Below are 26,743 nucleotides of genomic sequence, written 5' to 3'. Positions count from 1 at the left end.
TATTATTTCCCAAGATAAAAAGGTCCAGCTCTTCAGATGGGGTAAATTGGCAAAGCTCCGTTGACATTAATGAGGATAGGCAAACATACACTAGCTGAGCAGCTAGATGGTTATGTTTAGAATACCTGAGTGTTCTGTTGATAAGTCCTATGAATATTAGGTTAATTTAGTAAGCAGTACATGGGAGTTATGTGAACAAATCCCGTTATAAATTCAACTTCACCTTGTCCTTTGTTTCACAAGCAAAATGCATAACATGTCAATAAGGCATATTGATAGCATCAGTATTTTTATTGCCTCTGTATATTATGCATGCAGTTGTCAGCCACATCTGTGAAAATCCATTTCCAGCTTTTCAACACCAATTGTTACACAAAACTTTTTCCATGCATACAAATGATGTAATGTGTTATGAAACTTTTAGTCTGACAATACAGCAGTTATAATTGTTAACCTCTATTGTGCTCTTGCCGTATGAAACTCAAAAAGAAAAGGAGTTCTTGTGGCACCTTAGAGACTAACCAATTTATTTGAGCATAAGCTTTCGTGAGCTACTCCTTTTCTTTTTGCGAATACAGACTAACACGGCTGTTACTCTGAAACCTGTCATGAAACTCAAAGTTTCACTGTTAACATTTGTTTAATTTTTTTCTAACTTGCTGTACCCTAGTCAGTTCATATGATACTTCCACCAGCTCATATAAAAATGAACAATAAAGTCAATGGTTAATATGGACAACTGAAGTTCAGCTCCCAAATATAGTCCTAGATGGTCAATTATGCAAGAAAGCAATGTGCCATCCTAGGAAAGTAATGTTCTTGACTTGCCCAAATTAATTCTGCAGTGATGAGTAAAATGTCCCACAGTATATTATTATGTGATACATCTTGAAGCATGGAGCAGTATGAGTACATACTTACAGATGTCTGGGATATTACAGAACTCCAAGGTTTAAAAAAAAAAAAAATCACACAGTCCAATTTACTGAGTACTCAAAGACCCTACAAATCTAAAACAACACAGCTAGTTTGAAGTGGCAAACAAGGAGATCCCATGCCTTTCAACAAAGACTATATCAGGAATCAAACTGACTACCAAAGTACTGTAATTTCTGTATAGCAATTGGAAAAATACTTACTGCATTGAGATACCAATTGAAACTGTACACTCCTCTGTCCAGAGAGTAAATTAGGTTTCATTAAGCTATTTCCAGCTCCTGATTCAACATTTTAGTAAAAGGTATTTACTACATATAACACTTATTAGAACAATACTACTTTTATTATCTGCTTTTATAGGGCTTTTCATCCATAATGTCAAAGCTCTTTAAACCCCATTTTACAGATGGCGAAACAGAAATAAAATGACTTGCCCAAGGTCACTGAATAAGTAAGTTGCAAAAACTGGAATAGATGTTAGGCCTCCTGAGACCCAATCCAGTGCCACAACATCACATGTCCTCACAAAATGGAGAAATGTCATTTAATTCCATGTATTTTTCCTAGAAAAGGTGAGCCCAGTGCGGTAATGTGAGAGGTTGAACCAAGATAATTAAACAGATTGTAAACATTGACAAATAAGGCTAGGTTGAGAGGAGGCAAAGTAATTTATCCTTTTAAAAAACCATGTAAAAATAAATATTTTTTATCCACATTAGCAATAATAAAATTTAATTCAAAGATGCTTCCACTTCCTTATGCAAGGAAGTACTTTACCCATTGATTTAAAGGAGAAATAACAATTTGTACATTTTTAGAATCACTTCAAGTTAAATTTTTAATTTTTTATAGGTAGACTGGTTCTGGAGTTCTTCAATAAGAGAGATTGTAAACTCTCCCAAGTGGAGCAGATACAATCTCCTCCACTTTCAAGGATGTTTTGAGGTGAGACAGAATATGATGGAGGGCCAAACTCTTAACCTCTTACTCAAAACAGTGAGCAGTTTGGCTCAATATGACTTCTTAGTGACTAAGCATTTGCCAGTGAGAACAGGTAGTTCAAAATCTGATCTGGATTAAGGATAAAATTACCTGGCAATCATGGTGTTTTCTGGTTGTTGTTTCCTTAGATACAGTCATTCTATTCTTATACTTCGGATTATAATCTATGCCTTTTGTATACTAAATTTAGGATATATCTACAGATCAGCAGGCGATATTACAAGATGGTTCAGCTTTGTGTATCTTTTGTATCAGATTTGCTGGAACCATTTAAACCTGAGTTTTCATTCTTGGCATCGCCTACCACATCCAGTTCGTATCATTTTATTCTATTGTCTGGCTGTAGCGAAAGAAGGACAGGAGACATTTGACATGGGTTTAATCAGGCCTCAACTTTATTATTAGATGTCTGGGAATCAATCCTGAAGCACTTACACGAGAGGAAAGTGATCAGGAACAGTCAGCATGGATTCACCAAGGGAAGGTCATGCCTGACTAATCTAATCACTTTCTATGATGAGATTACTGGTTCTGTGGATGAAGGGAAAGCAGTGGATGTATTGTTTCTTGACTTTAGCAAAGCTTTTGACACGGTCTCCCACAGTATTCTTGTCAGCAAGTTAAAGAAGTATGGGCTGGATGAATGCACTATAAGGTGGGTAGAAAGTTGGCTAGATTGTCGGGCTCAACGGGTAGTGATCAATGGTTCCATGTCTAGTTGGCAGCCGGTATCAAGTGGAGTGCCCCAAGGGTCGGTCCTGGGACCGGTTTTGTTCAATATCTTCATAAATGATCTGGAGGATGGTGTGGATTGCACTCTCAGCAAATTTGCGGATGATACTAAACTAGGAGGAGTGGTAGATACGGTGGCAGGTAGGGATAGGATACAGAGGGACCTAGACAAATTGGAGGATTGGGCCAAAAGAAATCTGATGAGGTTCAACAAGGATAAGTGCAGGGTCCTGCACTTAGGATGGAAGAATCCAATGCACCGCTACAGACTAGGGACCGAATGGCTAGGCAGCAGTTCTGCGGAAAAGGACCTAGGGGTGACAGTGGACGAGAAGCTGGATATGAGTCAACAGTGTGCCCTTGTTGCCAAGAAGGCCAATGGCATTTTGGGATGTATAAGTAGGGGCATAGCCAGCAGATCGAGGGACGTGATCGTTCCCCTCTATTCGACATTGGTGAGGCCTCATCTGGAGTACTGTGTCCAGTTTTGGGCCCCACACTACAAGAAGGATGTGGAAAAATTGGAGAGAGTCCAGCGAAGGGCAACAAAAATGATTGGAGGTCTGGAACACATGACTTATGAGGAGAGGCTGAGGGAACTGGGATCGTTTAATCTGCAGAAGAGAAGAATGAGGGGGGATTTGATAGCTGCTTTCAACTACCTGAGAGGTGGTTCCAAAGAGGATGGTTCTAGACTATTCTCAGTGGTAGAAGATGACAGGACAAGGAGTAATGGTCTCAAGTTGCAGTGGGGGAGGTTTAGGTTGGATATTAGGAAAAACTTTTTCACTAGGAGGGTGGTGAAACACTGGAATGCGTTACCTAGGGAGGTGGTAGAATCTCCTTCCTTAGAAGTTTTTAAGGTCAGGCTTGACAAAGCCCTGGCTGGGATGATTTAGTTGGGGATTGGTCCTGCTTTGAGCAGGGGGTTGGACTAGATGACCTCCTGAGGTCCCTTCCAACCCTGATATTCTATGATTCTATGACTACCCGTCAGATAAAAGTATATAGTGCAGATAACCCCATGTTTGTTCTGTAATTACATGGGGGCTTTTTACCAGCTCCCCCTCTTTTTTTCCATCCAGGTCCCTCCAGCAAATCCATTGCTGAAACCTTACCGTCCACCAACCCTTGTAGGAAGGTTAAAGTGGGCTATAAAAATGGAGGGTTGGCTCCTTACCATACCAATCATAGGACTCCTCAAACACCCCCCATTCACTCCTTTAGTGAATATGTCTTTTTAAATCCTTTTCCAAGCCATTTATTTGGTCACGGTACACTTTTTCCTATGGAGAACCTGCACTGGACCTCTGCCTTACACTTAAATAATGAGTTGCGACATATAGCCTACCACCCTTCATGCCATGCATGAGTAGAGCCCTTCCTGAGCCTGCTATCAGGAAGACCAAAAAAAAAAAAACAAAACCCAACTATCCAAGCCAGTATGATGGTAAGGGAAAAATTCCTTCCCAGCCCCCCTAAAAAAGGGGCAGATAGTGTAATGCCCACAGCAAGTCTTGACCAAACCTGGTATTTTACCATCTAAAGGGGAGGGAGGTTGAGTCCTGCTTCAGCCTGCTCTGTGTAAACCTGAGGCTTCCAGTGCAGAGCTGCCCCTTTTAAAGCCTGCATTCCTAGGGGATGAGTCAGTGACCATGCTGACCCTTTTCAGCAGTTTTCATCTCCTCCCTCCTCCCCCCAGCCATAAAGCACTGTTCTCTGCATTCAGCCAGCCAGCCAAACACCACACCGCTGCTTAAAGGTGCAGGGCAGTTGTGTTAACAATGAAATCATGTTGGCTTTTTGTGTGTGTGGGTATACAGTATGTAGCAGTTTGGTCCACTTCTAGATTAAATTTGTTAATTTTCTATGTGGCAGGGTTTAGAGTTGGGCTAGACTACGAGTTGAACTAGGTTAGGTTTCAGGTTGAATATGGGCTAGAATTTAGGTTTGATTAATGATGCTGAATCTTGGGTAATGTTCTTATAAGATTTTGTCCAAAACAGTAGAAGTCTCACAAGGCCAAGTTTTTGTGTGACATTTCTGCCATTTTGTGCTAAGATCTCATTAAGAGCTCATTTCTTGTAGGAATTTTGTCCTCATCCAAAACAGAATGGGGGTGGTGGAGAAGGTACTTCCTGGTTTGAGAGGTGGCTTGATACTGGAAATTCACATTTAAAAACTCTCTCACTTTTTTAAAACAGTTATGATTCAAGATTCTGGGGAGGCTTTTGAAATAATTAAGAAGCCATTTGTCCTTACAATGAAACTTCAAGACTAACAGAGCATGTAAATTCCTAGAGCATCATCCAGTCCTAATTGTAAAACCTTTTAGACTGATTCAAAATAAGCTCTGTTTTTGACTTCCATTTTGCACAAAAACTAATAAATCTGCAAGACTTCCATAATTAGAACTGAAATGATGGGACGATCAAGCAGTAAGAAGGGGAAGCTAAATTATTTCAAAAGGTAGCAATTGATCGCTAAGAGAGCTATCCCTCACCTCTCTGCTCCACTTGCTTGGTCTCATTCTATTACTGGGACAGAAATACCTCCTCAGTCTGGATTTCATGTGCCAGTTTGTCTCTGAAATTAACTGAGAAAAATGTTTGACTGTTTACTAGGAGAAGCAAGGTACAGTAAATAGGTGTTGAAAGCAAAACTGAAATTAAATATTCTGAAGGGTTGAGACTTCTGCCTCACATCTGTCTCTTGATGATTATTTTAGTGTTCTAGTGAGAGGCTCTTGGCTCTTACTCTGCACTTCAACTTTGAGCCTGAAGAGTGGGGTTATTTCTGTCAGATGCAGAATGATTTCCTTTGCCTAGTGGTGGGATATACTATCTTATATGATTGACCAAATTTACTCTGTAGTTTTCAGCTGTATGGCCAAGAGATGGGTGTCTGCCAGGAGATATAGAGATGTTTGATACAGAAGGTCTTGTTATACGGGGGAAAAAAAACCCCTAATGATTCACAATATTTCAATAGCTAATCATTTTTAAAGATTTATTTGAAGTTCTCCTTACTGAATGTGTGTGTGCAATAAAAATTCTTCTTATGCCTAAGGGGGTCATCATTGATCTGGCCCAGAATTCAGCAATTTGCTTTGCTAGCACAGAAGACATGAAGATTAGGTTAGATTTTGGGGGGGAGGGGGGGAGGATGCTATTTTTTTTTACTCAAACATGCTGACTAAATTGTTGCAATAAGTATTTGTAACAAATTAACTTTGAATTATGAGAAATGAATTGGAGATTAATATTAAGAATTTGCTTCAATACGTTATCATGTAACAACAAGCAACAAATACAATTTTACATCAGAGTCTGCTTGATGAATGTGTTCTGTCTTCTATGTTTGCTATGATTTTCATAGGGCCACATTATTCTGACTGCATCCTGTATGTTAGGAGAAGTTTGATGTGCAAATAATTGCAAATAATGTACGTATTAGATTTGACTCTGTTCTTGTATTACTTATTGACTCCTCACAATCATTGATTTGTATTCTTGGTACCTCAGATCCATAATCTTGATTAATATGAGAACCATCATGTATTTCGTCCTTCTCAAGTTGCCTATGCAACATGATAGTGTTATGTCATCTTTGAAAGATTTCTAGTTGTAAGGAAGCTTTGCCTATTGTCCATGTTGTACAATATATGATGTATGGATAAAGTGGTGATTTCTGTCTGCAAAACTCAATCTGGCATCTTTCATTAACACTTACAATACATTAACACTTAAATATTTACAATGAGATTTCTCTACTTGAATCTGAGTTTATTGCATGCTTCTGATAGTGAACCAGCAGATAGACGGGTGTTAGGTTCCTCTTCTACATCTGTGGCTTTATGACAGGATCGAGCTTAGATTCTCTCCTACATTCAGGATACAGGAAACCACAGTGTTTTTTTACATCAGCATTTCCATTTCTTATGGGAGAAAGTTGGGGTTTCCTCTTTCAAATATAGAGAATCCTCTAAATATCTTTGCATTGTTCTAAGATTATACGGTGGGGCTGGCAGGATAGAATATGAAGACATTTCTCAGAGCAGCAAATGAATCCCTGACAGCCACAGAAGCTGGTTGACTCTGATGTGACTCTTTTGGGGTATCATCCATGCAGAGAAAATGAATAGTCTGGTTTACCACTTCCAGCACTGAGCATTGCAAACTAGTGAGTCACCTAACAGAGATGAGTGAAGTTTACACATGCAGATTTGTCCATTTCAGTAATAGATATAATTTTACAGACAAGTTAGATAAAAATAAGAGCTGTTTGAGTTTACTGCTGTGAAAACAACATTTGTCTGGGGGAAAGAAAATTAGTCCAATCTTTTTCTTATCTGAACACAGACTGGAAATGTGTTTAGTATATGGCCACAAACACATCTTCAGAAAGAGATTTCTTTCATGTTCATTTGCACTGAGGGTATGTTCTCTTCCCCCCCCCAAAAAACTGTATTAATCTGAATTAAATCAAGAGGAAATAAAGTGAGTTTGTTCTGATTTATATTTTGATTTGATAATACACACACAGGAGGTCCTCTGAAAATACTAGCCTGTTATCATTGCTAAATTGATTTCTCCCATGCCCTCTATATGTGTATTGTTTTTTCTATTCTGCTTATCCAACAAAAGCACTAAAATAGTTATTTCCTAGTATGTGCAGTAGATGAAGTATAGCAAGCATGTTAAATTTAATATGCTGGGAGACCTCCCGCCTTTCTCTACCTTACATGTGGCAGAGACACTTCCTTATCTCATACCTGATTTAGTAGATAAAGTATTGAGGATTTTGTGTTGCAAAAAAACCTGAACTTTGAGTCAAATATGCTACATTTTACTAAAAACCTAGATAGTAGTAATTAAATCCTAAAATAAACACTTATTAAAATCATTAATATGTAGCAAAAACATGGACTCACAGATTAAGAGCCTTTACTTGAATTTGAAATAATGTTAAATTACAAACCAACACATTGGTTAAAGAGAATAGTATAATAAAAAGCAAATTTGCATAATTATTTGGGAACATGTGATCATATAAACCCATCTAGAGAGACAGTATACAAGTAACAAACAGATAAAATATGATTGTAGTATGCATTAGTGTTGCAAAAAAAATCAGAAGACTGTTTTTATGTAGGAACATTTAGGATGAAATCCTGGCCTGATTGAAGTTAGGGGGCCAGGATTTCCCTTGTAGATATAGTCCTGCGGTCTTTACTCTGGCAATGTCCCACTGGAAGTCAATGAGAGGTTGCCTGCATAAGAACCAACTAAAAAAATTGCTGGATTTGGCCCATAGCCAATAAACTGATGTTTTACATTTTCCAAGCCATATGGTTATGTATGATGGAATAGATTGTAGGGAAAAAAGGAGACTAATATAAAAACAAATTTTAAAAGAAACAGTAAAATTTGCAAAGAAAACCCTTTGAGTTATGTAAGATGGCCAATGCTAGTTATAATCATGAAGTAAATATGATGCAGCACAGTACTTGAAAAGAATAGGAATTTGTTTGGGGGGGGGAGTAAATTTTCAACTGAAAAATAACTAATCATATTACTATCTCTCACACTTTGATTTTTCTTTTTTTGCTGTTATAATGCTCCCTAATTTATATGGCAAATAATAGAATAACATTTAAAACCATCACAGGACAGAGATTTGTTGTTTAATAAACACTGTTCACTAGAACAATATATACCTCTGACACTTTAAAGCAATAATAATTTTGTACTTATTCTCATTTTAAGTGCTACAGTGTATAATTCTCTGTATTTCTCTTCTGTCTTAAAAAAATTATGCACCAATATTCTTGAAGTAGATGTGGTATTTGCCTAAATTTACAATACCACACACAAATTGTAAAATTGGTAAAATCAGCGCATGCAAACATAATATCTTAAAATAGTGGTATATGAAAATCATTTTAAATATTGATATAGGTGGATCAGGATTATTATCCAACTCCCCGTAGTTCATGCTAAAAGTATATTTAGTATAATTTTACATGTCCACCCTCTCTGGGTGAGTGATCTTTTTGGAAGTGAGAGAGGAGAGTATTTTTTCATTATCCAAGTAATAATGAGCTGTAGAAGCAATATTAGATTTTATTCTAGCCTGGCAAATTGTCCAAATGGTTTTGCAAGGCAATTTTCATATTTCTTTCCATTGCATTTTCTAATATTGAATATATTTTAATTGTTCAGTCACACATACTGAGCTTGTAGGTAGTTTGTGTCCTACATAAATGTGGTTTAATGTTTCATAAGTACTTTATGAGCATAGAGTTTGCGGTTATATATTTTCAGATGTACAGCCTTAATTCACTTGTTAAAATAGGCTCTCTGTTTGCTAATAGTTACCAGCTGTAACTAATACATTAGCTCTACAACATACTGGTAACGTATTATTTAAAGTGACGCATTTCAAAATCAATACCAAATGTCCTGCTGTATGATCAATTGGAAAACATGTCTGATAGAATGGTTACTGCGCTATACAAAATTATTGTGAAAGCATCATAAATGAAGGGATAAAAACCAACAATTCATAAATTTTAAAATCTTTCAGTACAAATTTCAAAAGCAGAGACATTACTTACTATAGTTGTTGTTTGCTTCTCGTGTCCCTTTTATTTTGCCTCGTTTATCAATCCTCATATACCATTGAGTTCGACAGAAAAGTCTTCTCACTCTTACATCCCCCCCTTCCATATAATCATAACTTCTGGTATGTCGCTCAGGGCTGGAACAGTTCACATTTGTAGCCATTTGCTCTGGAGTCATGTCATTGCAAGCTAAAGATATAGTGCCCACTAGAAAGATAATGTAAAAATATGATCTGTAGAGCAAAGTCGGCAGGATCCATGTCAGTATCCATTTGTGCATTATAGTGCGGTGTTCTGGGTGTTCATGAACAACATAATGAAAATTAAAACTCAAGTAGATCGTTGCTCCTAGGTCATTGACCTGCCTTCTGTCTTTACAGCGAGTTGTAGATTGATTTAATTGAGATTGCTTCCTCTTCCAGAATTCTGATCCTTATTCCTTAATAGTTACTGATGTTGAAACAGGATATCTCCTTAAATATCTTTTCAGTCAGGATATCCTTTAAAGAAACCGGTTATAATAACCTTGGCTGTCATGACCTTCTGTACTACTTGAATTTGCTGCTTGCACTGAAAGTAAAAGATCTATGAGAAAAGTGTCATGGATAAATTTTATGGTCAATTGTTACATGTGTGCAACTATAATATATGCTGCATGAGTACTGTAGCATAGCAAAATATCTCCTAGCTTTATACAGTGACTTAACTTCTTTAAAAAAAAACATACACAAGCACACATACAAGATATATCTTACAACAGGCTCTTGACAGCAGCACACATTTGAACTGTGTACAATTCCTTGTGTAGCTCAGTAATAAGTCTTTCAAATAAGTTATTGATTCAGCTAAGCTCCAAAACTCAGCCGCAGTAAAATGCTATTGCATCTCTTACATTTGGTTACTTTGTGCCTATACCTTTATAGTTAGCCACATTCTTCCTAAAGGGCTGCCTGCACTTCTCTAGTTTGAATATCAGGACAGACCCAGATATTTGTGGGACTGTATTTTTATACATACAGTTACTTGTAGATTTTTTTTTTTAAAGAAAATGTCAAGAAGCTTACGTCTAACATACATCAATCAAGAAAAGAGAAAGTCATTAGTGGTTAGAACGCCCAGAGCATTCTTTTAAAGGACCGGTAACTTACTTGTTCCTGTTGATAACAGCTGGATACACAAGTATTCCATTTCTGTTGTCTGCCTTTTGCAACATGAGACGCTCTACTGTAGCTACAAACTTTCTCAGCTCAGAAAGACTTCAGCAGAATTATAATTGTTTCCATAAATCAACACGCAAGAGCGGTGGTGTGTGTATGCGCTTGTGCGTGCGCGTGCGTGTGTGTTGAGCCTGTTGTTCAGTCCTTTTCGATAAATACCTTTGCTGACCTCACTTGGAAGCAATTAGAATTTAACCAGTCAGCTGTCAGTTGAATGTATGCACAAAAATAAAAGAAGACTTATGTTGTGTAGTGTCCAATGGTCATCAGAGGGAGCTATAAACGTAGTTTATGCTTTAAATCTCCAAGTATGTACCTACTTTCCAGAAACAGATTTCTGTGATCACTGAATAAAGTTACTTTTCATGTCAGTTAAAGCATTTCTGTTCTTTGATTTAGTTCAGTATTCCCTTTTCCTTAGGAACAAAAACACACACCTCATTTCTCCTCCAAATCTTTTACACAGATTGATGGGTACATACTTTGCTTACTATCCTTCCTTTAGATATCTGAAATACCCAGGTGCATTATGCAGTGTGGGTGGTAGGCATGGTGCCTATTATGGACTGCTTTTGTTTTGTAGACTAGTAAATGAGGAACAATTGCATACAAAATCCAGAGGGTTCTTATTTAAATGGCTGTTATGGACAAACACGAGGTATGTTCTAAACGTTGCGTTCAGTCTAGACCTTTTTCAGCATCCCAAGAAAAATATAATGAGGAATGATATTCCCCATTTCCCCAATGAATACTTCCTAGAAATTGCAGCATGAGAATTAAAAGTTTCAGTAGTACAGATGTTATCCATATTAGCACACTGTTAGATGGATGATCTGTTGGCTTAAGTTTTGGGGCGGCAAATAAACAGCTACGTATTATCATGCTGTTTCTACATATTTATTTCCAACTTTTGTCATCAGTCTACTGCCCAAACTCTGCTCCATGTCATCCTTAAAATCTTGTCGTGATTTTGGTGAAATCCAGCTATTATAAAAACATATTGAAACTCTGGATTTCACTGAGTACAGCAGTGCCTTTTTATCTTATTTAATATGAATTCTATTCTTATCTTACAGAGACATCTCTGTAACATTTTAGCAAACAGGAATGGGGAAATCTTGTAATGCACTGTCGTAAAGAGAAAATTACTTGTATCTGTAGGTCTCTGAAAATAGTATTGTAATTGTAACATAGTCATGCTTACCCTAATCCAAAACCTTTCCCAGGAGAGGTGGAGAATAATTTAGTGTATTCTTTAACTTGATTTGAAAAGAACGGTTGAGCTAGTTAATAGCCATTAGGAACATTAAGGATACATGTGTGCCACCTAGTGGTGAGGAGGGTTTAATGATTCAGGACTTAGATTGGAGTGTTCCAGTGTTTATCACTCACAGATGTGTGTCACCAGGGGACCCTATTTCATCCCACCTGCTCTCCCATCCTCCCAACCCACACACCAACTCAGAGGATCTGAGTAATTTCCCTTCTCAAAGTTCAGATACTTCAACATCTCCTTTCAGAGCTCCCTTGGAGCACTCCCCATTTGCTACTCTCTCTGTGTTCACTTGATGTCAATGAGATTTACTCAAATCCTGCAGAGGGAGAGTAGGACCCCAGGAATTCTATTTTATTATCATTGTTACCTGAAAGAACAATGATTTACATACAAATACTGCCATAGTCATGAAGGAAAATTTGATATTTTCTCATTCTTTTAAGAGATTATTTTCGTAATTGTTACAAGTATGCATTTTTAACATGAGGAGGCAAAGGATACCCATGTAGGAACATCAGATCTGCACCAGAGACTCCAGCACAGAAGGGACAGCAAGAGAGAGGACCAAACATGAAACGGAGTGACAAATTGACTCCCTATAGTTTTGAACAATTATTTAATAATCATGCAGCAACTTCGTTTATGGATTATACATAACTGCTTATTTTGGTGCATTGAGGGACGAAGTAAAAATGGTACAAAATACCTTCAGTCACCCAAGATTTCTGACTAGTTCGTCCCTACTAATGTGTGAAACCCATTCAGAATCATGGTGAGTTTGAAATTCTCTTTTACACCCACAGCCCAGATTCAGGAAAGGTCCCTGAAGCTTAGATGATCATAATTCCAATTCACCCTACCATACGCTGTCCCCAAATGGCCAACCTCATGTTTTGATGCCTTCAGGAGAGACCCAGTGGCATGCACCTGTCCTGGTCTACAGTGCCCGGAACATAATGCCTCCACTAGACACTTTAAGAAGTGGCTTTTCGTACATTTCACCTTTCAAAAGGCCTGGCTAGTGCCATCCCCAGCATGTGGGGATTACATTTTTTTGTTCTAGTTGCAGTAATAGCGTTCTAATAAGTTCCTTCCAAATGGCTCATTTGCTATCTGAAAATTTGGGGCGGGGGGGGAGGGAAACCAGGGGCAGGGAAGCTGCTCCTTTATTATGTGTTGATTGTTCTAATTTCTATAGTCTCTATTGTAGTGGCAACGAGGCACCTCCTACAGTGAATAAATATAGTAAATACATTTTCAAAAGTAAGAGTAGGAACATCATAAAATCAGTCAACAAAGCACTCAGTAAAATGGGGCCAGGTCTTCAACTAGTGTACGCTAACATACTTCCATTGAAGTCAATGGAGCTGTGCTGATTTACACCTGCTAAGGATATGGCCCGTTGGCCTTGTGATGTGCCACGATAATCTCTAATCCTGGGCCCTGAGAAGTTACAAAGAAGACTGAATTCCAAAGATGGAGCCCTCAGATGAGGGAGCCCTGCTATCCGTAATGGAGCTTTCTAATTTAGGGACCAAAAGCAAGAGCCAATCAGCCATCTTTACTGCCATGCTAGGGTGAAAAGTTCAGATAACTTCCTGAATAACCATTCTAGTCTTTTAAAATCTCCATTGACATCTGAAGTTGCAATCCAGAAGTGAAAGGAAACCAATACAGAGACTTCAGCACAGGTAGCATTTGTCATGCCAGCTTGCCCTAGGAAGGGGGCAAGTTCTGCTTGATATGGAATGTCTAGGTAGATTGCAAGAATAGCCCTATACTATAGCACATTGCAATGGTGAACCCTGGAAAATGATGCAAATAGTGCTTCCTCCAAGTCCTTTAGAAGTTTCCCCTTGCCAATAAGCCTTATCCAGGCTAATGTGTAACCAGTTTGTCTACCTCCGGATCCCCTTCTCTATTAGACAGTGGAAGTCTGAATTCAGTGAAAAGAAGATGTAGAGCTGAGTTCTACTGGCAATTTTGATGAAATCTCAGTCCAAAGCATCTCACAATCTACCCTGTCGGTTTAATATTAAACAGGAGCATTACAAAATCCTGTAGGACTCCATGTGAGGGCTGTTGGAGAAAATGAACAGTACTGTCTGGGAAATCTTATAAACGAAGAATGAATCCACTGCTTCCCCAGCTCCCCCAAGATTCACTGGGTAAGTCAACAATACCTATGGGTTAATAATATCAAAAGCTCCCGACAAATCTGATAAATCACCATGTCCACTGATCCCTCGTCCATTGCTAAAAAGAACTCACCAGCCATTTATACCAATACAGTCTCCGATCCATTCCTAGATCTGAACTCAGACTGATACAATGAAAAAATATGTGGCATTCAAGTAATCAGGGATAAAATCTTATCTGTGTTTTACTTCTCAGAGTAGAATGCATGTGGAATTTAAAAAAAATGTTATGTCTTTGCTGGACAAAAACAACTTGCCGCATTTAAAACCGGCTTTTTTACTTTTGGGGATTTTTAATTTATTTGTGCTTTCTCTGGCATTTAGTTTTATATAAACCCATAGCACACCTGAGGTTTCATTTCCAGAAAGCTGTAGATACTCATGCTCCAGCCACAAGCTTTCTGCGTGTATCTTTCTCAGCTCCGTAAAATAAATCATTTGATACAGCAGTGTGTTATGAAGCTTTATAGTTACAATAATTAAAAAGCAATTTAAATAAGGCACCAGCTGTAAGTGTAACCAGTGAACAAGTTATTTTAATATGGCTGGTGCCCACATCCTCCTCCTTTCCTCCTTGCTTTGCCCGCAAATAACAACCTTTCAAAATGAAGCTGCAGCTTTAAATAAATACATTATAAATATACAATGAAATTTTAGCCCTTACCAAAAAGCAAGCCCAACTGTATGTTGCCTGATGAAAGGACACCATTTTAACCTGCTTGAGCAAATCAGGCCTTCCTTCACAAATCTGAATTTCCTGGAAAAATGCAACCCACTTTTGGTACAAGCCATGTATTAACCAATGCCTCCCCAAAACTGGCCTGCTCTATTTTCATGACTATGCCCACTGCAACCTTTATAACGGGTGGGTATTTGTCTAGCTGGAAAAAAGGGATGTTGCCACTTTAAGGGCTTCCCTGCAGCAGGTGGGGAGAAGGGGAAAAGTTTAGTGATGTGCAGAAAACAGTTAAGGCCATGTCAGGACAAGGTCACCACAATACCTTTTCTGCTGACTGGCAATGGGGGAGGTATTTATATCCCATATAGCCACAGAGAGGGCCTCTTTACCAGGATTTAGCTGGGCTGGCAGTCGGATATAACCAGTGCCTCCCCCAAATAGGCCTACTCTATTTTCATGAAAGAACGTCTTATTGCACTGGCTAGCACTTCCACCTTATCAAGGAAATATGCCCAGAACTTTGCAAATCTGATCTCGAGCAAGGTTTTACATGGTGCAGATTTCTCCTAAAACTGCACAAATTTTATGATCCTTTCTCTGACAGGCTTTTATTTGAAGAAATACATCGGCACATTGTGATAACTTGACAGCACTAAAAGTTACAGAAAGAGAAAAATATTGCTTGTATGTACTCAACGTTTTTTTAAAACCACCCCCATAATACTTCTGTAAGCCTTCTCCCCTTACAGCAACCTAGATGCCAATTCCTTTAGTGTGAGTAGGTGGGAAGTTGCAACAATGAAAATTTTAGAAATCAAAGGCAACTGTTATGTTTGCCAGTTATGAAGGTTGAATAAAGGTCTCTGTATCAAACAGTAGACACCCAAATAGTAGTAGCAGCCAAATAGACCTTTTCCATCTTCTGCTAGCTAGGAGAATGCACCTTCTTCTTTCAGATGCACAGTTAGCCATAATGACCCATACCTTCTTCATCTCCAGGATGGACTCCTACAATATGTTCCATGTGGTTTGACTATGAAGGCAATATAGACATTTCCATTGATCCAATGCGCAGTGGCCTGCCTACTAGGAAACATTAACTAGTGAGAGCACAACAAATTGGTTCTCTGCACTCTGCTGGCTTCCTATCCTGTTTCTGATCAGCTTCTGGATTGCTGTTACAAATCTTCAGAGTCTGCAATGGGATGGAACCTGTCTACCTTGGAGATCAGCACAGTTTCTGTGGCAACAGCTGAAATTCGTTAGGATTCTGTGGCTGATGGAGACCAGGGTAAAATTCTAAGGGTGCAGAAACTGGGCATTCTCAGTATTAAGCCCTCAGCTGCATAACTCCCTGTTATCACAAATCAGGATTTAAGATGCAATGAAAAATCTGCTATTTGCTCTTTATCCTTTCCTTGATAATGACAGCTACAGAACATCCGGCAGCATCTCTTGAGATAAAGCAAAAGGAACCCTCTATAAACAATAGAGAGATGGAGAACACGCCACTTCTGCATGGAATTGTTCCTATTTTAATTTTCAGCCTAGATGGTATGGAGTTGAGTGGATTAAAAATACACAGACATAAGGGATGGCTCCTTCCAGACTTCCCCTGCCTGATTGTTGAGAGAAGTTGTTTCTTTTTGGTAGCTTGCATCGGTTGTTGAAATTGCAAATTTTTATAGGTGTGGGAATGTTGGGTAAAATTTTACTATAAATTTTTTATCATAAATATTTTGCAAAGCTAAACTCAAAAGCCTCCACCATCTCTATTTGTTGGCTGCTGTAAACATCCAGATTTTGGTCATATGGGATGGATGTAAGCTTTCAGGAAAACTGGAAATGGGTATACTACTAGTAGATATCTGAATACTTAATAGCAAATAATTTATCTTGTGTGTATTCTGTTTTTATGTTTATAAGTTATCTGCAGTAATTTGTTTTTCTTCAGTTTATTTGGGGGAGATTAAGGACCTTGGAGGAAATATCTTAATTCATCCCCAAATAGGCTTCTGAGGGAGACACATGCAGACTTAGTTGGACAGGAGGCAGGGTCACCAAGAAGCTGACTTTTTTTGAAGGACAGACTGACATGAAAGAGTGGAATCCTAGGGATTAGTGTTTTTGGAGATGGATGGTTTCCTCCTCTGAGTAAAGCCTGCATAGTACCGAGGGTTACAAAAGATCTCCATTGCTATTAGTAACGTCATTACCAGTACTGGCAATCCTCATTGGAGAGTCCATTCCCTTGTGACAGTAGGCACACTGAGTAGGACTATCAAAAATTTAAGATTATAACAGCCATGTATTGTAGCATAAGGCTTTTGGAGAAGGCAGAGAGACTAGAAGGCTGAAAGTAATATTCTGTACTCCACAGAAGACCACAATTTAGTCTCATTATATAGCAGCTGGTTTATTTCCACCAGGTTTGGGAAGCATACAGAGTTTACCTGACCAGACTTCTATATTCCAATTTTACTTTGAACACAGCACTTAACAAAGCTGTAACTCATACCACTTTTTTTTTCATGAACTTATGTAGCTTTTTATTTCATTTTTTGTTTTTGATGTGTAACATACCTTAATTTTTAAGTTAGAAAACATCTTTTAGTAAACACAGATGTTTTGTGTAAGACTTTATTGCAAACATTTCCTAGAGCTTTGTTGAAATATTTCTTTATTTAAAGAACAAAAAAGTATTTCCAATAACTTTGTTTGTGATGATTAAAATATAGTTTTAGCCAGTAATAATAAATATGAAAAGAAGCTCTTCAAGAGAAACCTGTTTATCTCTGAATAGAGTTAAGCAAAGATTTAAATGCCACCTATAATCAACAGCATATGCAGATAGGATTGTATCATTTGTGATTTTTATATGTCCAAACAAACTAGCCCAGTAACCGTCTGTGAGGATCCATATACTGAGTACTGAATTTCATGACGATTCCTGCAATTTATTTACCAGTCAAGCATTAAATAGGTATTGGAAGCCTTTTAACACAGAAAAAATAATTCTTTACTAAAGTTTAAAGCAAGAATAAAGACCTGTTGCCATGTTAATAAAGTGCCCATCATTAGCCTGTCTGTCTGCTAGACTTTTACATAGGAACATAAGAATGGCCATACTGGGTCAGACCAAAGGTCCATCTAGCCCAGTATCCTGTCTACCGACAGTGACCAATGCCAGGTACCCCAGAGGAAGTGAACCTAACAGGTAATGATCAAGTGATCTCTCTCCTGCCATCCATCTCCACCCCCTGACAAACAGAGGCTAGGGACACCGTTCCTTACCCATCCTGGCTAATAGCCATTAATGGACTTAACCTCCATGAATTTATCTAGTTCTCTTTTAAACCCTGTTATAGTCCTAGCCTTCACAACCTCCTCAGGCAAGGAGTTCCACAGATTGACTGTGCGCTGAGTGAAGAAGAACTTCCTTTTATTTGTTTTAAACCTGCTGCCCATTAATTTCGTTTGGTCGCCCCTAGTTCTTATATTACGGGAACAAGTAAATAACTTGTTCACTTTCTCCACACCACTCATAATTTTACATACCTCTATCATATTCCCCCTTAGTCTCCATTTTTCCAAGCTGAAAAGTCCTAGCCTCTTTAATCTCTCCTCATATGGGACCCGTTCCAAACCCCTAATCATTTTAGTAGCCCTTTTCTGAACCTTTTCTAATGCCAGTATATCTTTTTTGAGATGAGGGGACCACATCTGTACGCAGTATTCAAGATGTGGGCGTACCATGGATTTATATAAGGGCAATAAGATATTCTCCGTCTTATTCTCTATCCCTTTTTTAATGATTCCTAACATCCCGTTTGCTTTTTTGACTGCCGCTGCACACTGCGTGGACGTCTTCAGAGAACTATCCACAATGACTCCGAGATCTTTCTCCTGATTAGTTGTAGCTAAATTAGCTCCCATCATATTGTATGTATAGGTGGGGTTATTTTTTCCAATGTGCATTACTTTACATTTATCCACATTAAATTTTATTTGCCATTTTGTTGCCCAATCACTTAGTTTTGTGAGATCTTTTTGAAGTTCTTCACAGTCTGCTTTGGTCTTAACTATCCTGAGCAGTTTAGTATCATCTGCAAACTTTGCCACCTCACTGTTTATCCCTTTTTCCAGATCATTTATAAAAAGTTGAATAGAATTTGTCCTAGGACTGACCCTTGGGGAACACCACTAGTTACCCCTCTACATTCTGAAAATTTACCATTTATTCCTACCCTTTGTTCCCTTCCTTTCATGGATTGAGAACTGGGTAAAAGAATCTTCCCTCTTATCCCATGACAACTTAATCTTAGACAACTATTTTGTGTTCCTTCTAATTGGGACCTGTCTGCATTTTTCAGAGAGCAGACACCATAGCCTGCTTTTTGCTGGATTAAGACTGTTGCTTTGAAGATCAATTTCAGTGATGATCTACTATATGAGTAAGTGAACAGAGTTCGTTTGAAAGTGCAAAATTATCTTCCTATTTAAATAAATCCTTATATCCCTAATTAAAACCTGGGTCAGAATGAAGAGTTTCACAATGCAAATTATATTGTATCCTCTTTAATTTACAGCTTGACTATATTAAAGGTTAAATTATCTGTAGACCTCTAGTAACTATCAGTTGGCATCTAGTCAGATAGAATATAGGCATTTTGCCATACTGAATGCATATTATCCAGTTCCCTTAGAAATGTTGTTTGTGACAGAAGAATGCTATTAAGGCACCTCGTCAGTTTCACAAGTGAACACGTGCCTAAAAACAAATTAAGGAAAAAATTATTCTAAAGTAAATTTGGGGTTTTTTTTAAATGACAACCCTAACATGAAATATTTTGCTACTCTATATATAATGGCAAGAGAATCTCCAGCATCTTAAGGTACACTGGCCTATATACAAACTCAACAGACACCTGCATTGACCTCTTTGAATCTAATAAATGGAGTCTCTTTGTCACCTCCATCATTTGACTACGGGAACAAAACCTTTGCAAGGGTGTTGTGGAGTTGTGTGTCAAGGAGAGACAATAAATTGAATGGTTTTACCAATTGCGTTGCTGCCAGCAGCACCTCCCTATGATATTATTACCGCCGATGGGCAACTTGAATCTGTATCTTTTTCCCAGCTCCTGCTGGTACATGGAATAACTTCTCTCTTCAAGTACTAGCATCCGCTTTCCTTCAGATTCTTCCTCAAACCCATTTTCTTTCCCCTACTAACCTCTTCTCCTGTGTTATCCACACCTTTTTCTTGCCCTACCTCAGTATTATAGCTGGTGCTGGTAGCACTGTCTACGGTTAAGGTTGCCTGACATTTCCCATTATAAGACCTTGTTTACAGTTGATTATAACTTTGAAAAACTGTAACCATTGGGTTGAAATTGTCATTGCTGTATGTCTGCCTCAAGATGATTTTTTATTTTTAAACTTCAGCCAACATGGTTCAGGTGTTTCTTAGAACAAGGCTAGTGAAAAATATGTTGTTTTTCTCAATGTTAAATTCTGGTGTTCTTTTCTTTGAAAAGCTCTAGTGCGTGCATGCATTTGAGCAGGTATTGAAATTTGGATGGGTGGTAGACCTTTGTGTCCTGACTTTTGAGTGCTTGATGTTTCAACCTTAATAATGTTCTTTTAACATAGTTTTTGTATGTAATAATATATATTATATAAAATCAGAACGTACAAACTGTGGCCCATATTTCAACAGCACTATTTCAGTTTACACCAGCTGAGGATCTGGCTTTCTGTCTCTAATATAGAGATATTTGGGTGCAGGTATTTGTGTTTTATTTGTTATTTATTTTATTTCTACAAGTTACCGATTTAAATTTGTTCAAATCGATTTCCCTCAATTCCATATAACTTTGCCATGGAAATTCTCAGCCATTCTTTCTCCATTCACTGGCATATATCCACAAAAAATATCAACATTTTTGTTAAGTGCGCTATATATACAATATGCACTGACAGTCATATGTAGGAAATTGTAAAAAGAACATGACTCAACTATGTAAATATTTTGGTTTTTATTTTCTAAATAGGTTGCCCTTGTGTTTAGTTAATTAAAGACTTACATACCAGATACTCACGCTGCTGATGAGCGGAGAACTTAATACTAAAGGTGGCTGTAAAAGAAAATACTTGTAATTCTCTTTGTACTAACAAAACTCTAACACTACGTTGTATGCTTTTAAAAGGGTCAATTATATCAATATGTGATCTAATATGAAGGCATGTTTACCTGTTCAATTTAAGTGGTGAAATCCTAGCTACAGAGGGATGAGGATTTCATCCAAGATTTAACACTGATACCTTTTTTTTTTATGATCTGTTGTTCACAGTTGTCACAAATCTTCTAATTTAGCTAGACTTTCTTGTCAGTGGTTTGCTGTTATCAGTGCAGGCTTGGCATGAAAGCAGATGGGATTAATGAGCACAAACAAGTGAAAAATAATATAAAGTGTTACTGGAGATGATAGAAATGCTTGGGATTTACTCCTACATATTTTATATTTGACTTTAGGAAGTAGCTGCATAAAGACCTTTCCTAACCTTCTTCAGCTAACTGTATGACATCCAGTTACATACTCATAAAACAATACAAAGTGGAGGGGGGGGGAAGTACCCTGCTCCACTGCTAGGCAATTTTCATGGAATAAGAAAATATGTAAATAGGTTCAGAACAGGAGCAATACTTTTTCAACAGTAATATCTTTCACTTGCATTACTTGTAAGATCAGCACTAGGAGACAAGGATACCAGTTAGTTGCCAAGGTATGGCATATCAAAAGTACTACCCATTTAGATGATAAATAAGCATCTGTGAAAGTGAGGGATGTACCAAAAATTAAGTGGGAAACTGCAATTGATGTTGCAATTATGTAGCCATTTCCTATAACTTTGTTTTTATAAATAAATTTGGTAAATTTTGATAAATTACAGTAATGAAGACAGCACTTCATTACAATGTGAAAAGGAGGAAAAGTTTGATCTCTAAACAGAAGTTGTTCTACACAAATTACTAGGCTTTCTGTTATTTTTGGTTATTCCTGATGTGGCTATACCTGATTTGATAGGAGTTTCATTTAAAAATTAAATTAATTAAGATATCTATTTACTTTAGATGATCTGAGTGTTGTAATTGGGCTTAAAATGCTGTGGCAAAAACAAAAGACATAGAAATGGATAGAGAATTCAATTAGTAACATTTGAAAGTTAATCTTTTCAGCTTTAGCTGATTTTTAAAAAGTCACTCCCCCCCAAAAAAAACAACAAATGGTAAATATTGGTTTACAGTGGATCCCCAATTTTCCTCACTACTTCTAATTCCCATGTGCTAGGCATCAGTTTTGCATTGCTTTCCACTAATTTCATGTAGACTTTTAAGGCCAGAAGAAACTATTAGGCAATGTAGTGAGGTATTAGGGAAGGATGCAGAGTGGCAGAGAATTTACTATGTAGTTTCAAAATATCCAGGTCTGAGCTTTAGGCTAAATAGGTAAAAATATTCCAGGGGCAAATACATCAAGAATTTGATGAAATAGGTGAAAACTATAATCCCAGGGTGCCTTTTGCATTTAGACCAGCTGTGGCAGATTTTCATTTTACCACAGTTGAACTGCTTTAATTGAAATAATTGGGTTTAAGCAGGGTGAGGTATTTATTAATTCACACTGATTGGAACCTTTCAGATGCACATCAGACAGAAAATTTCCAGTTAGTTTCTATCACAGCCAAACAGCACCCCGCCCATCTCTGTTTGTGACACACACTATTGCTGCCAAGATTTATACCTGGATTTCATCTGTCCATACACAGCTGCACTGCCATGAGATTTTAAAAAAAACATATTGCTTATGTGTCAGAAGGGGACTCCTTCCCATATGGCATCAGAAGAGAATTAATTTTGTCAGAAACAGACTTCAATTTTTTCTTAAATAGACCACGTTTGGGCTGGTCTACTTCCTGACCTGCCCTACTATTGAAATGGTCACATTAGTAAAATAAAACACTTCTATGCTTTTTTAAAACAGCTATTCCAAACCAATAGTTGGAGTATTCATTCTGACTGAAATCTATTCCACCCACATGGAATCCAAATATTTGAGCTCTATGCAGGTTGAGTGCAAAGCAGTGGGATGTGAAATCCACATCCCCAACCCAGGGCCAGGGGGCAAGGATGCTGTGCATCCCCCTGCTACTATTCTTCCAGGCTATGAATTTAAGGAGAGTGGGGCACCTTACTATGGGCTGGAAAAGTGGTAGCAGCCCTTCCGCACCAGCTATGGATGATATTGGATCTGTGTAAAGATGGATTTGAGGCCCCCACTTAGCATGTACCTGTTCCACCCCTATTGTGGTTTCCTCTGTTGGACTATATGGTAGCAGGATGGAAATCATTTCTCCAGTGAGTAAGACACCCCTATAGTCCTCGCTGCCAGCAGCCCCTATGGTGCAGGGACTTAAATGGTACAGAAGGCCTGGCCTTAGTCCTTCACACAATGGATGAATTTCCACACAGAATATATCTCCACACCCTTTTAAAAACATTTAAGTAAAACACACTTGTTTAAAACTGTGGAGTATCACAGAGACTGTTTTATGCTGTGACTTCTCTTTGCATGACCACAGATAATTGCATAAAAAGTGAAATTTAAGTTACACTTCTTGTCTGTCATCTAGACTGCAAACTAAAAGTAACATTCCTGGTTGGAAGTTATATTGGTGAAGGTCCTCAAACTTCCATGAGTGTGAGCCTCACTGGACTGGACAGCGAGAAAAAGGATGTATAGGATACCCAGCCTTCTCTTATATCTGCTGGTTATTCTGGTGGTTTTGGCTTTCCCTCCCTTCATAACCAGGAATATTTTAAAGAGCTCTGCAGGGGTCCCTTTGTTTCTTTTATAATAGCTGTGTTGGAGATAGTGAGTCCTTTGGGATTTGTTTTATGTGAGTGAAGCTAATGAAACAGTTAGATAATGGTCCACAGATTTAAAAAAAAGATAACAGCTGGCAGAAAGATTAGAAGCAGGAAAGTTGTGATTGTCAGGGACTGTTGAGACTAGCAGTCTGACCCATAAGTCACTTACTCTTTGGACATTTCTTTGATTAACTGTTGCCTATCCAGCCAAACATTTACATGGATTGGATCATATAACCCAGATTTAAACGTTGTATGGTATGGTGATAGCACCACAGGCTGACCTATTCAGTAAACGTGTGTGTACAAATATGTTTTTTTGTTCAGACAAATGGTTGTTCTTCTTGAGAATCTCTATATTCGCACTTGAACAAGAGTATTTGTGTGCAATGGAAGTATTCATCAGACACTATTAATCTTTTATTCAGTATTTGCTAGTTACTAACCTACTATTTTAAAAGTTTGTTTACTTAGGGAGCAGAAATAATACTGAGATTTTAGTGGCCACGAACCATAAGTAACTAACAAGCATATTAAACAGTTCAGAAACAGCCAGTAGGCTGACACTTGGTCTTCCAAGCTACTTAGTATACACTTATATCCATAGAAATCAGGGCTGATTTACAAATGACTCATAAAATATCTAAAGTAATAAAATAATTTATTAATAATTTAACCAGCTCGTGTGCTATAGATATTGTGCTGAAATGCAATATACTGATGTGCAGAACGTGGCATGTTACTGGTATGATACCCCCAGCCAGATTTTTTTTTTAAATGGACACAGTTGACTGACAAACCACAGAATAAAATAATTAAACTTTTCAGGGAAGTTAATGAAATGTTATTTAACAATGTTGACAGGCAGTTTTTTCCTACTTAACCACATTTTTAGTAAAATTCCCTTTTTAAAAATCATGACTTTTTTTGTTTTTTATTTTATGGCATTGTTAGCAGTGAACAATGTTGGCTGGCTCTAGACAGTCTCTGCTATGAGTAGCTGGTTTCTGGGCTCTAAAATGATTTTGGTTGAAAAGCTAATTGAGCTTAATATGTATTTTTCTTAATATTGTACTGCTTATACATTTTTCTGCTCATGAGTTTGCCAGTCTATAAATGGGTTTCTCATTGCCCCAAAGCCCTTTGTATCCTTCTCTCCTTTTAACCCAGCAGTGTAGCTTGTTCCCAGTCTTTTGCTACCTCTCAGATAATAGTTAGCAGATGTAACAAGAGTCAGCTTTCCAAGACCTAAAGTTCCTCCAGGAAGGTTTGGAAGAGGAGGGAGCTCTTAGAACCTTTACAACATTTAGAGCCATCACAAGTGTTTCTCCAATGGTTTATGAAAGTGGAGAACCTATCAGTAATACACAGTCTGATAGATCCTGTGTAGAGATTAAATGTAGTTTTCCACAGGCTCTGCTTAACTACTTTTGGCTTCAGTATCCCTGTATTGTATAACAATCAATATGGCCGCCTTGGTAGCCATTATTTCAGCCATAATGACAGGATATCCTTTAGAAAGGCCTCTAGTATCACTACTGTAGAAAAAAATACTGGGTGATTATGTAATTAAACACTGTCCTAAAATGTACGCACAAGGCAGCTGAATTAAGGTTAAATGGACAATCTTAATTCTCAAAAAGAAAAGGAGTACTTGTGCCACCTTAGACTAACAAATTTATTTAAGCATAAGCTTTCGTGAGCTACAGCTCACTTAGTCGGATGCATTCAGTGGAAAATACAGTGGCCACACCAACATTCCACAAAAAGATGGACTACAAGCCGTCATGAACAGTATCTCCAATAATGTCACGGCAAACCTGGTGGCTGAACTTTGTGACTTTGTCCTCCCCCATAACTATTTCACATTTGGGGACAATGTATACCTTCAAACCAGCGGCACTGCTGTGGGTACCCACATGGCCCCACAGTATGCCAACATTTTTATGGCTGACTTAGAACAACACTTCCTCAGCTCTCGTCCCCTAATGCGCCTACTCTACTTGCGCTACATTGATGACATCTTCATCATCTGGAACCATGGAAAAGAAGCCCTTGAGGAATTCCACTATGATTTCAACAATTTTCATCCCACCATCAACCTCAGCCTGGACCAGTCCACACAACAGATTCACTTCCTGGACACTATGGCGCTAATAAGCGCTGGTCACATAAACACCACCCTATACCGGAAACCTACGGACAGCTATTCCTACTTACATGCCTCCAGCTTTCTCCCAGACCACACCACACGATCCATCGTCTACAGCCAAGCTCTATGATACAACCACATTTGCTCCAGCCCCTCAGACAGGGACAAACACCTACAAGATCTCTATCAAGCACACTTACAACTACAATACCCATCTGCTGAAGTGAAGAAACAGATTGACAGAGCCAGAAGAGTACCCAGAAGTCACCTGCTACAGGACAGGCCCAACAAAGAAAATAACAGAACGCCACTAGCCGTCACCTTCAGCGCCCAACTAAAACCTCTCCAACGCATCATCAAGGATCTACAACCTATCCTGAACGACAACCCATCACTCTCACAGATCTTGGGAGACAGGCCAGTCCTTGCTTACAGACAGCCCCCCAACCTGAAGCAAATACTCACCAGCAACCACACCCCACACAACAGAACAACTAACCCAGGAACCTGTCCTTGCAACAAAGCGCGTTGCCAACTGTGTCCACATATCTATTCAGGGGACACCATCATAGGGCCTAATCACATCAGCCACACTATCAGAGGCTCGTTCACCTGCACATCTACCAATGTGATCTATGCCATCATGTGCCAGCAATGCCCCTCTGCCATGTACATTGGTCAAACTGGACAGTCTCTACGTAAAAGAATAAATGGACAGAAATCAGACATCAAGAATTATAACATTCAAAAACCAGTCAGAGAACACTTCAATCTCTCTAGTCACTCAATTACAGGTCTAAAAGTGGCAATTCTTCAACAAAAAAACTTCAAAACCAGACTCCAAGGAGAGACTGCTGAATTGGAATTAATTTGCAAACTGGATACAATTAACTTTAGGCTTGAATAGAGACTGGGAGTGGATGGGTCATTACACAAAGTAAAACTATTTTCCCATGTTTATTCCCCCTCCTCCACCCCACCCCTCCCG

At 38.3% G+C, this 26,743-nt stretch overlaps 2 protein-coding genes across 9 annotated transcripts in view; one reads left to right on the top strand and one right to left on the bottom strand.

The window, feature by feature from the left end:
• FAM227B (family with sequence similarity 227 member B) overlaps positions 1–26,743 on the top strand; it is a 211,676-nt gene that overhangs the window by 93,961 nt on the left and 90,972 nt on the right. The gene's annotated exons all lie outside the window — the stretch shown is intronic.
• FGF7 (fibroblast growth factor 7) overlaps positions 1–26,743 on the bottom strand; it is a 107,410-nt gene that overhangs the window by 49,786 nt on the left and 30,881 nt on the right. For 3 of the 5 annotated variants that reach the window (XM_073303969.1, XM_073303968.1, XM_073303971.1), the window contains one exon: positions 9,293–9,868. In XM_073303969.1, the coding sequence (XP_073160070.1) occupies positions 9,293–9,578 (286 nt within the window). In that variant the 5' untranslated portion in view covers positions 9,579–9,868. Of the gene's footprint in view, positions 1–9,292; positions 9,884–10,446; positions 10,723–26,743 lie in introns of those variants that run through there. The other 2 variants (XM_073303972.1, XM_073303973.1) reach the window with 2 other exon arrangements.

The sequence above is a fragment of the Lepidochelys kempii genome, chromosome 10, assembly GCF_965140265.1.
Source record: "Lepidochelys kempii isolate rLepKem1 chromosome 10, rLepKem1.hap2, whole genome shotgun sequence".
Lineage (NCBI taxonomy): Eukaryota > Metazoa > Chordata > Testudines > Cheloniidae > Lepidochelys > Lepidochelys kempii.
This window is presented reverse-complemented; position numbering and strand designations above follow the sequence as displayed.